At 41.4% G+C, this 12,500-nt stretch overlaps 1 protein-coding gene across 2 annotated transcripts in view; it reads right to left on the bottom strand.

Annotated features, from left to right (window-relative positions):
- The window catches only part of cntnap5b (contactin associated protein family member 5b), a 134,412-nt gene that overhangs the window by 85,780 nt on the left and 36,132 nt on the right, over positions 1–12,500 (bottom strand). The window contains exons 3-4 of one of the 2 annotated variants that reach the window (XM_037534625.1): positions 10,394–10,587; positions 4,975–5,122 (exon numbers count right to left, since the gene is read on the bottom strand). The exons of the other annotated variant lie outside the window; for it this stretch is intronic. Of the exons in view, the coding sequence (XP_037390522.1) occupies positions 4,975–5,122; positions 10,394–10,587 (342 nt within the window). The remainder of the gene's footprint in view (positions 1–4,974; positions 5,123–10,393; positions 10,588–12,500) is intronic. 2 annotated transcript variants of the gene reach the window in all.

Raw genomic sequence — 12,500 nt, 5'->3', positions numbered from 1 at the left:
CAAGCTTGACGTTGTGTCAATACCAGAACCTTTTTGATGCTACGTATCTTGAAGAAAACATGGTTTTTCATGAGTTTGTTAGCAAAGAAAAGGGTTCTGCTATTGTTATGATGTCAAGCTTAGAACAGCACAAGAACCCTTTTGGGTGCTAGCTAGGCTTCCTTTCAAAGAGGTTCTGCAGCACATTCTCCAACAATCTGAAGAACCCTTTCATGATGCAACAAACCCTTCAATTATGCAAAAGGTTCTTTACGGGTTCATGGTTCTACAAGGAACCATTTTCTTTGCGAAAGTACCTTTGAAAAAAGTTTTTTAGCAGAACGCTTTTCAGTGCTAGATACAACCATTTTCAAAAGGGTGCTATACGGAACCATATGCAAGATCAACCTGAAGAACCATTGTACCATGCAAAGAACCATTTATCCATGAAATGAAAAACTCCATCATTAATATAATAGGGTTTGAATTAAAGTGTTTACTAATTGATTCACTTCAAATATAAAATGTACATGAAAGAGTAAAAATGTGTTATTTTAATGTCTCACAGACTTAAAGTTTCGGTGTTTTGATCAGATCTGCCTAAAGTAGCATCAAACCCAAACAGATCCATCCTTCCTTCCAGTGCCGCCTGTAAAAACCCATAGATAGATAGATAGATAGATAGATAGATAGATAGATAGATAGACAGACAGATAGATAGATAGATAGATAGATAGATAGATAGATAGACAGACAGACAGACAGACAGACAGATACTTTATTGATCCCGAAGGAAATTTAGCTGGAAATCTCATAGAGGCACTACTGAAAATTACTAACAATCTCTTATCATTCTCTGCCAAATCTATGATAAAATCACTGTAATGCACGGCTTCAAATGCCTTATTGCTGGTGAATATGCAAACAATGCCTGTAGTTGCTTGCCTAAAACAACATACTCTAAAAAAAACTACATTTCTTTGTCACAATAATAGTTTGCATGTGCACCATTTTATAAAGGCAATAAGGCATTTGAAGCCGTGCATTACAGTGATTTTATCACAGATTTATTCTGTCTCACCTTGTGGCTAACACCACCACTTACCCTTTGATCAAATCACTGTAATTCAAAAATTCACACGATTTTATTACTTTAGTAAAACTGACTTCAGTTTGGGGGTTTAGGCAAATATAGCTAGCATGTACATTGCTACTAGAACTTCCTACAGATTGTGTAAGAAAACATTGCTAGCATGCTACAAAAGCACACTTCTTGAAAGGTAGGTAGACGGAACCACAGTTATCCCTGCTAGACAAACCAGCATAGGCCAGGATGGTTGGTCAGCAGAAAAACCAGCAAATCGCTGCCGTCAGAAGAAAACCTCGTATCTCCATTTTTTCCGTTTTTCAGTTTTTGACATAATTTCAAACGACCTGTTGTTCTTTACAATGTGTGTAAATTTCATGATGAACGGACCAAAAGAAATGGACCAAAATGACTTGGAAAGACGTCTGGTTCCATTGACTTCCATTAAAAGTAAAGTAGGTTTATTCCTTCGCCTGTAAAGTTATCATTTTGGAGATACAAGGTTTTGTTCCAACAACAGCGACATGTCATGTTTTGGATCCTGGTATTCTTGTCAACAAACATGATCCTGCTGGGTGACCAGCTAAACCAGCAAAAGACCAGCATAAACCAGCTTGAGACTAGATAGACCAGATATCATCTTTGCTCAGACATCTTCGAACCTTCATACCATCGATCTATCACATCAGCCAGCAGAGATGATGCATTTCAGCGGCCTTGGCCTTCTTACGTGGTCTTTCTCTACAAGCTAGCGTGAAATAACAGAAACTGGGATTCATTACATCAGAAGACGCCCCCCCCGTTTTTTTTCCTAGAAGGACTGGAATTTTGCAAGGTCAGCAGTCGTCAAGTCTCATTTTGGTCAAAGTACGACAAGTCGTGTGTTCTCTTGTGGGTCTTTTGGCGGCAACGTCTTGCTGAACTGTCAGCTGATGTAATATGTCTTAGCTGATCTACACAGCTTGTGTCAGTCTACTTTCACCTCTTTCAGCAGTGGGTCATTGCTGGATGAACATGGGACCAGTGCTGAGGTATTATAAATCAGCTCCTGCTAAATGCTGTATGCTTATTTCACTTTAAACAGAATCAGAAAATCAAGGAAGGGAATATATAACACATATACGATGAAATGTAATGGGAATAGACTTAAACAGGAAAAGAAAGATTCCTAGCTGGATACAAGATAAGGCGTTACTGCTGACCTAGTAGGGTCTCCAAACATTTACACAGCCTACAATTTATGTGTTTTCTATGTTTCAATTGAATCAAATGTAGCTGTGCATTAGTAACTGCGGAAATGTCATTTTTAAAAAGGTTGTGGGGCTGTATTTACTTCTTTTCACTTTAAAAATCATCAAAATATCACTATATGACTGTAAAAATAAAAGGATCACACATACTGCATTGCATGATTACGGGAAATGGCTAGTTTACAGAGATTAAGGGAAATGGCTAGTTTACAGAGATTAAGGAAATGGCTAGTTTACAGAGATTAAGGGAAATGGCTAGATTACAGAGATTAAGGGAAATGGCTAGATTACAGAGATTAAGGGAAATGGCTAGTTTACAGAGATTAAGGGAAATGGCTAGATTATAGAGATTAAGGGAAATGGTTAGTTTACAGAGATTAAGGGAAATGGCTAGTTTACAGAGATTAAGGGAAATGGCTAGATTACAGAGATTAAGGGAAATGGCTAGTTTATATAGATTAAGGGAAATGGCTAGTTTACAGAGATTAAGGGAAATGGCTAGATTACAGAGATTAAGGGAAATGGCTAGTTTACAGAGATTAAGGGAAATGGCTAGTTTACAGAGATTAAGGGAAATGGCTAGATTACAGATTAAGGGAAATGGCTAGTTTACAGAGATTAAGGGAAATGGCTAGATTACAGAGATTAAGGGAAATGGCTAGATTACAGAGATTAAGGGAAATGGCTAGTTTACAGAGATTAAGGGAAATGGCTAGATTACAGAGATTAAGGGAAATGGTTAGTTTACAGAGATTAAGGGAAATGGCTAGTTTACAGAGATTAAGGGAAATGGCTAGATTACAGAGATTAAGGGAAATGGCTAGTTTACATAGATTAAGGGAAATGGCTAGTTTACAGAGATTAAGGGAAATGGCTAGTTTACAGAGATTAAGGGAAATGGCTAGATTACAGAGATTAAGGGAAATGGCTAGATTACAGAGATTAAGGGAAATGACTAGTTTACAGAGATTAAGGGAAATGGCTAGATTACAGAGATTAAGGGAAATGGCTAGTTTACAGAGATTAAGGGAAATGGCTAGTTTACAGAGATTAAGGGAAATGGCTAGATTACAGAGATTAAGGGAAATGGCTAGATTACAGAGATTAAGGGAAATGGCTAGTTTACATAGATTAAGGGAAATGGCTAGTTTACATAGATTAAGGGAAATGGCTAGTTTACAGAGATTAAGGGAAATGGCTAGTTTACAGAGATTAAGGGAAATGGCTAGTTTACAGAGATTAAGGGAAATGGCTAGATTACAGAGATTAAGGGAAATGGCTAGATTACAGAGATTAAGGGAAATGGCTAGTTTACAGAGATTAAGGGAAATGGCTAGTTTACAGAGATTAAGGGAAATGGCTAGATTACAGAGATTAAGGGAAATGGCTAGATTACAGAGATTAAGGGAAATGGCTAGTTTACATAGATTAAGGGAAATGGCTAGTTTACATAGATTAAGGGAAATGGCTAGTTTACAGAGATTAAGGGAAATGGCTAGTTTACAGAGATTAAGGGAAATGGCTAGTTTACAGAGAGTAAGGGAAATGGCTAGATTACAGATTATTGCTGCAGATTAGTTGTCACATAAATGGCTGAATCTGACTGAAAAGAACTTTAGGAAAGGAACAAGAGAAACAGGCAAATATCAGCAGTGGAACATGACGGCACTTTCACACTGATCTGAGGTCAGTTCTGTGCTGCATTGTGGGTAGCAGTCGGCTAGCTGGAGCTGGTTCTAGGTCTGTGTAAAAGGGCAGTTCCTACCCAGGGCATTAACAGGCAGGGCAAACTTTATGAATATTTCAGCTTTGAGGGGCAGCGTGGGGCGCTGGGGTCTCTCGGGTAATTAATTGATTTCCTTTGTTTTCTTGGTAAATGTCACTCTGCAGGCCACTAATGAGAGGAATGAAAGAATATTGAAAGCACATTAAATGTCAGAATTAGCAGAGTTTTCTTTCTTTGCAGATGAACTGAGTTGTGTTTTATTATGAATAATTATATGAAGTTTGTTTTTTTCCCAGTTAGCACATACACTATATGGCCAAAAGTATGTGGACACCGGACCATTGTACCTATATGAGCTTGTTGGACATCCCGTTCCTAAGCCATGGAAACCCATTTCATGAAGCTCCTGACGTGCAGTTCTTGTGCTGATGTTGCTTTCAGAGTCATTTTGGAAGTTTGTAGTGACTGACACACCAGATTATAACTGATTTTTACATGCTCTGCATTTCAGCATCTAGTGGTCCCAGCTGTTCCTTCTTCAATTACACAATAATAGCACTTACAGTTGTCTGGGGCAGACCTAGCATGGCAGAAATTTCCAAGACTTTTGGAAAAAGACGGTCTTATAGTCTTATTCCACGTTTAAAGTCTCTGAGCTCTTCAGCATGACCCATTCTACTGCCATCACTTGTCAGTGGAGACTGCAAGACGATGTGCTTGGTTTTATAGACCTGCTTGGCTGTGACTGACATACTTTTACACATACTTTTGACCACACAGACCCAGGCCTGCTAGCTATCTAACTTTAACCATGTGCGAATTACTCAAATCCTACATGTTTCTAAGGAGACTTCATAAATGCGACTTTTGAAGTGGCATAAAGGAGCATTTGACGAGCCTGAGAAGGCAGCAGAACTGAGTTCTCCACTCACTGTAGGAGCAGCCGTAGACTTCCACTCTCAGTCCGATCCAGCCCTCAGCGCTCCAGCCCAGGGGCAGGAAACGCAGGTAGCGTGTTCTGATGGAGTGGGACAGTTTATGGTGGACGACTCCATCTGCATTTGCGTTCCCTGGGAAGGTCTGTAGATCAAAAAGAGCAACAGATGTAATTCATCGTAAACATGCCAGCGCTCTAGCTGACTCGGGGTCGGTTCCTCTACTGAGCAGCGAGATAATATCTTTGAAATGTTTTCATTATTTCACATTTTTTTCGGTCTCACTTTATTTGGATAGTCCACTACATCCCGCCATAGATTATCCACAGATGTTCAAATTGTTAACAAACTGTTGAAAAGTTGATTCTAAACAGTGGTGGGGTTAGGGTTACGATTTGAACCAGGGTCGGGACTGGGGTTTAGGTTTTGGGTTGAGGTAAAGGTGAGGGTTAGGATTACAGCCAGGTTTAGAGTCAAAGAAAATTATGGTCTATTTAGTCGATATTTAGAGAACCTATACGAGTCTTCTGAGCTTATATGGAATGCTGATGATGGAAAACAGTGGAAAATCTGGAATAATGAGTTTTCTTGGGGGACTATTTTGCCGCACAGCGCCCTGCATGTCTCCCTCCACCATGAATGGAGTTGAAGTTCTCTAAACTCTCATAAAACAGCGTCTCAGTCATCAGGCAGTGAATTCAGAACCAGTTCATGTAGGAACGTTCTGTAGGAGCTTTTAGAGGGACGCCTGGTTCCCATCACCACCACTGTGAGCAATGCCTTTCAGCCAGTCTATGTGTGCAAAGTCAGAGCTAAATGTGGCGCAATGATTGATTTCACAGCATCCTGCTGTTATATTGCTGAACAAAGTCTATCCTGACAGCCAATGACAGCATATGGCATCTAGTATGACCTGTTTATGGCATGCTTATGTCAGTGTTACACAACAGGGCTCAGGGAAATTGTTAGCGAACATTTTGTTCAGATGCAAATGTAAACAGAATTTTGAAAATAGTTTTAGTATGACAGACAATTTTAGACATTTTGACAGAGGCGATGGGTAAACAGCCTGGTTTAAAACTGTAACCACATTTAGATCAACGCTTGCTTCTAAACCTCAGCCTACAACAAGAGTTTCATCCTGTGAAAGCAGAGAACTCTGGCCCACGCTGAGCAAACCTGAGCTGCTTTTGCCATGTAAAGGAAAAGCCACCGTTTCTAATGGAAATCACTTCATTAGCACTCTTCATAATCTAGTCACTACCCAGTCCAGACTGAGGGGACACTGGGCAGTCCACATTCTGCCTCAATCCCAGCTCCCACCACTAATAATCAGATATTCATTGTTCTCGCTTGGCTCAGGTGTGTTGAGAGCGGAAACGTGGACTCCTAGGTGTCCCTGAGGGGTGGACTGGGACTCGTGAGTCTATTAACATGACTGACAGAAACAGCCTATCTTTAGTGTTCTCACCAGCTTATCTAAATATAGAGCTTATCTAGGTGCTGCTGTACACAGACTCCAGCCCCCGTGCTAACATTTACCCACTTTAACATTCAACAGGGGAAGCTGAGAGGCAGCTTCGAGCACCATTGGTTTCTTTAATCTTTGCCCAAAGCCAGTGACGCTAACAAGGCAACTAGCGAAGGAGTCCACCATCAACATAGCTGGAGGACAGCCTGCAAGCGCCACAGCTTTCGGCAGAGCTGGAAAGACTAGGGGGCCCTCTTTACACCTCGAAAAACGATCTGTCGCTTTTTAGTCCCAGTCCAATTAGAAGCTCAACACCTTCAAAGACATTTCCATAAAGCGCACGCTGCTGGAGCAATTAGCATGTCTTTCTTTCCAGCAGAGACGCAGATGAAAGTGTAGAACATCAGTGAGATAACAGTGATCTGTGACCCCATGAGGTGCTGGCAGGTGAAGCTCATCATCCACCAGCCTTTCGCTCACCCTCTCTCTCTCTTGTTGGAGCTGCTTTTAGATAATAGATGCCTGAAAAAGGGTCCAGCTGCATAGCCCCCCCCCCCCCCCCCCCCCCCCCAGACCTAATGGAGGACGACTGTTTTGGCCACTTGCATTTGGCCAAAATTATGAGAGGTAGCTGCTGTCTGGGTATCATTAATGCAGTAAGTTTGCTAGATAGGTTATTAAGAGTTCAGTGTAGTTGGAATCAGTGTCGTTAAATTGCTTAAGTATAACTCACTCAGATTTAGCAGGCTGAAGATTTTCCACAAGAGGGTGCTATTTTCTCATCAAAGCTGCAAGTGAAAATTATAAAGCTGCAAGCTAAGTTTATCTCATCGTACTCAGCAGGAAAGCAACGATTCTTTTAACCGTAAACAGTTTCGCTTTCTTGCAGTTAGCTAGAATAAATCTAACGTTTCCCTGCTAGATATACTAAATAGTGAGAATGAAGTGTAGATGGAAACAAGCTTGTTGCGTTTCTCAAGTGTAACTCACTCACTCGGGTTTAGCAGGTTGACAATTTTCCACAAGAGGGCGCTATTATCTCATCAAATTGTGCTAGCAATGAAAAACGATAAAGCTGTGAGCTACGTTTTCCTTATTGTAGTCAACAGGAAAACAGCAGTTGTTTTGACTATAAGCAGTTTACACATCCTGTAGTTGGCAGTAAAGTTAAGATGGTTGTTTGTTGTATTTTTAATATCTAATGTCTAATATCTAAAATTTCTTAATCGAATGTTTCCAAGCTAGATAAACTAACTAGGTAGAAAGTTGTGTAGTTGGAAACAAGCTTGTTGCGATTCTTCAATGTAACTCACTCACTAACGTTAACAGGTTAAAGATTTTCCACAAGAGTGCACTATTTTCTTGTGAAATTGTCCTGGATATTAAGCTGGTTTGATTAGTTTGATTTGTTTTGGAAAACTTTATGTTGGCCAAAGTTAAGATAGTTAGCTGTTGTCTTGCGAAAATTAATAGCAAGAGTGCAGTGAAGCTGGAATCAGTGCCATTCAATTTCTTAAGTGTAACTCACTCACTCACATTTAGCAGGTTGAAAGTTTTCCACCAGAGGGAGCTGTCAAATTTCACATCAAATGGCTCTAGTTACAAAATGCAGTACAAGGTGAAAGTCATAAAGCTGTGTGGTGATTTTTTCTAGGGGCCGTCAAAAAGATTTGATTGTGGTGAAAAATGAAAATGAATCGTCTCATGGATGGATAGTGATCTTGGATTGAATACAAGACGTGACAGGAGACAGCAAGTGTCACAATGTTCATATATTAGCTGACGTCCACGTGACGATGATGTTTCCTGAAGAAATTTCTTCTTAAGGACGTTTGGTGAATGAGGCCCAATGTTCGTATATGAAATGTGCGAAGGTGAAGAACTTTTATATGATAACATAAAGGCTTCACACCAATTAAAGATTTCTCTTAGAAGTGCATGTCCAAGCCAATAACCATTTAAGCTTTATTTTTAAGGAGGTATTGAAATACTGAAATGACCACAGACACATTGGGCCTCCTTCACCAACCGTTCTTAAGAAGAAACTCCTTCTTCAAATCCACCTAAGCAGTTTTCAAGAAGATCCTGACATTTTCCAGTGTTTTCTTACTTGGGGTTGGGTCTCAGGTAAGAACAGGATCTACACGCCCTCAAGAGCAGAAAGGTGAGGACAGTTCTGTGCTTTAAGAGCACGTCATGAATCTGACGTAGAGTCTTCTGAGGACCTTTCCTTGAGAAGTTAAGGACAAACGTAGGAATGGTTGGTGAATGAGGCCCAATGTTCTTTAAAGTGCCTCAATCTGTGCTTGGAACATTTTGTGCATTGGAAATGGGAAGATATTCTAAATGTTGCCTCGGGTAGAAGCTTAGATGATGGTAGGTCTCTCTCTCTCTCTCTCTCTCTCTCTCTGTGTCTCTCCACTCTCTGAGTGTCAGCGCTGTGCAGCAGAGTGGAGAGATGACGGCACTGTGAAATGGCTCGTATTGATTGAGGAGAAGCGGGCGAGACCCGTTTGTTTGCCTCCGAACGTGGAGGCGATGCAACCTCTGGCTCTGGTGACACAGGGCCACTCCAGATCGATCCCAGAGTTGTCAAAATAAACCAAGAGAGAAGAAAAAAAATTCCCTGTAAAGTAATTCAAGTTCTGCCGAGGAGGTGGGCGAGCAGATGAGAATGCGGAATACACACACTCACATACACAGAAGCTGACCAGATCCAGGGTCAAGGCTGACTGGACATACATTCAACCAGAAAAGCGAATATCAGCTCGGAAGCTCAAAACCTCACTTGCTGGACATATCATAAACTGACCACCAGTGGTGGACGAAGTACAGAAACCATGTACTTGAGTTAAAGTAGATACTCAAGGTAAAATATTCCTCCAGTAAAAGTAGAAGTTCCTCCCTTTAGACCTCCACTGGAGTAAAAGTACTAAAGTATTTCCCTTCAAATGTACTTAAGTATAAAGTAAAAGTACTAAAAGAGTAATTCTGGCTCTGATGTCCTGTTATCATTTTTATAACCAGACTGGCTTCATGAACTCATTTCAGGTGAAAGTCCTCCAGCGTCTCTCTTGGTAAACCAGTCTTTTAATAGAACGTCATTAATTAGTGACGCTGACGTCTATTAAAATGATCAGAAGCACAAAACACTGAAGGTAAACAGGTTCCATCAGGGAGAACCGAGTGGCTCTGAAATCACTTTTTACACACAAGCAAAGTTTCAGTTTCAGATTTATTTACAACTTAGTTCCAAGTTTAAGTTGAATAAAAACTGGCTTTAAACTCAGGATCACAGATGAGCTCCTTTACTATGTTGATCTGTAGGCGTCTGTTCATAAACATAAACCAGCCCAAACTCATTTACTATAAAATGAAATGGTGTTTGTAGAAATTCAGAAAAAAGCCGCGTCAGTCTCGACTGCATATGTGGACATATTTCTATATTGAGCTCTATTTACACAAAGTTAGGTTAGTTCATCATTTATGTTGAACAGACTCTCCCAAAGTTTTACGCTGCTGCGCTGACGTTGAACCGCGTGCTGCACTGGGTCGGTATGACCAACAGGTCAAAACCAGCTCTAAACAAAGTGACCGCCGTGGGTGGGTAGAGTTAGGATAAGCTTAGTAAGACGTGGAACTGTAGCAGTTTTATCGCTGACATGATAAACAATTTTGAAATAAATGGATAAATTGGGGCAAAATTATCGAAAATGATTTGGAACCAAAATGTAGCTTTTTCATACTTTTTTCAGAATTGAATTTGTATTTTCTGTTGGGCTGTTATAAGTCAAGGCACCTTTGGCCAAAAACACAAAATAATAAAATAAGACGTGACTAAAATCTCACATTTCATTTTGAAGCCCGATTCGGGAACGTTCTGAGGTTTCCGTTCAGAGAAGCTCGGAGAACCGAACTGTTAGAGAGTTGAGGAGAGTGACTCACCCCAGTGCTGTCGTCCAGCCTGTACTGTTTCCAGGCTCGTCCTGCATCGCTGTACTGCAGCGCATAGCTGGACACCCAATCAGAGCTCCCGAAACGGCCCTGTGTGGCCACTGCAGTGACCTCTACCCTCTCCCGCAGGTCAACCTGCAACCAGCGCAGACGATCCGTGCGCTCCGGCGTCCAGCCTCCACCTCCTAAGACACACACACACACACACACACACACACACACACACTGTGATTTGGTCACGGGGACGGATGTTGTTAGGCATGACGTAAAGTGGAGTAAAACCCCATTCCCTGGTATAACATCACTGTAACGCACGGCCTCAAGTGGCGTATTGGCTTTAATAAACAGTGGCCAACGTGAAATGTGATAAAACACATTTTATTAGAACATAATTAAAGTTATTATCGACAACGTTTGACATAAACAAGTATTCCGCCAATAAATGTAGTGTGGTACTGATGCTGATTGCTGTACACTGCGGTCAATACGTGAACCTATTGTCGTATAACAGTGAACATATGATAACACAGCACTGTTTAATGCAGGAACCTTCACTTTATAAGTATTTTTATTGACCAAAACACCACCGTGAGTCTTATCTAGCACCAATCCAGCGCCGCCCCTCTACTCACACTGGGGCTGAGTCTCAAATGGCTCCCTGCTCCCTACATAGTGCACGACGTAGGGGTTTAAATACTGGATCCTGCAGCCCAGCAGAGAAAACACAGCTAAGAAACAGTCGATTGGGATTCAGACACGTCCACACTCGGTACATGATGCACTGTTCGGCTGTAGAGGCTAGAACTTCTAAATCGTCATAGCTAGAACACTATTTAGGGAGTACAGAACCGTTTGGGACTCAGTCTGGGTTTCACGCGACTTCTGACTGAAACACGAACATTTGAAGTGTGTAAAAGACTTACGCTGTAGTTTTACAGTAAATTATACCGTAAGTGCTTTAATTCAAGCCTGTGATATGAATAACAGGGCTGTTTAGCATGTGTGCTACCTTTTAGACTGTACGCTAGCTGACCAGCCTGGTTCTAGTTAAGAGAATAAGTTGTCAGCCCCTTCAGTTTAAACAAGAAATGGGTTCTTACTTCATCAGTGCACTCAGCGCTTTATGTGAGCAGCATTAGAGTCAAAGATGATTCATTTACAGTCCAAGGGTTTTTGGTGTCGTGGCGCAGTGATACAGAGGTGCTTATAATTTGGATTTCACAGCAGCTTCAAACGCGGCTCAGCCAATCAGATATGAGGATTTGGATCTATTCGTTTTATAATACGAATTATTCAATAACTACAGGGACTTTGCTGCAAACTGGCGGAGCTATTCTTAGATTATGGAAGCGTGTGATGCAGCTTTGGGCCCGCCGGTGGGCCCTGGGTGTTTCAGGGTCTAAAAGTATTGAGAACCTGATATCACACTTCAGCTCGAACATCTCGAAACAGACTTCATAAGAATTCCGTGACGCTCCTTCATTAGCAAAACATAAACTTTTAATTCAACTTGAAAAGAAAACCTTTCCGCACCAACCCGGCACTCAGAGGCACGTCTGCCAGCCACGACTTTAAAGTGCCGCCTGTTCCAGCTACAGTTCATCCGGTGGGAAAGCAGACAGCGATGCCGATGTCACGATGGGTGTGAGTTTGTGTCTGTGTGTGTGAGAGTGTGTGTATCTGTGTGTGTTTGTGTGGGTGACTGTGTTTGTGTGTGTGTGTCTGAGAGAGCGTGAGCATGAGTGTATCTGTTTGTGTTTATGTGTGTGTGTGTGTGTGTATGTGTGTGTGCATCTGAGTGTGTGTGTGTGTATGTGTGTGTATCTCAGTGTGTGTGTGTGTGTATGTGTCTCTGTGTGTGTGTGTGTGTGTGTATGTATGTGTGTGTCTGTGTGTGAATGTATATGTGTGTGCGTGTATCTGGCGTGTGTGGGTGTGTGTGTGTGTGTGTATCTGAGTGTGTTTGTGTGTGTATGTGTGTGTGTATCTGTGTGTGTGTGTATCTGTGTGTGTGAGATTATGTGAGTATCTGTGTGTGTGTGAGTTTGTGTGTGAGTGTGTGTGTGTGCGTGTGTGTGAATGTGTGGTGTGGTGTGTG

This window comes from Pygocentrus nattereri, chromosome 25 (assembly GCF_015220715.1).
Source record: "Pygocentrus nattereri isolate fPygNat1 chromosome 25, fPygNat1.pri, whole genome shotgun sequence".
Taxonomy (NCBI): Eukaryota; Metazoa; Chordata; class Actinopteri; order Characiformes; family Serrasalmidae; genus Pygocentrus; species Pygocentrus nattereri.
The sequence above is the reverse complement of the archived record's forward strand: the minus strand, read 5'-3'. Positions and strand labels throughout refer to the sequence as shown.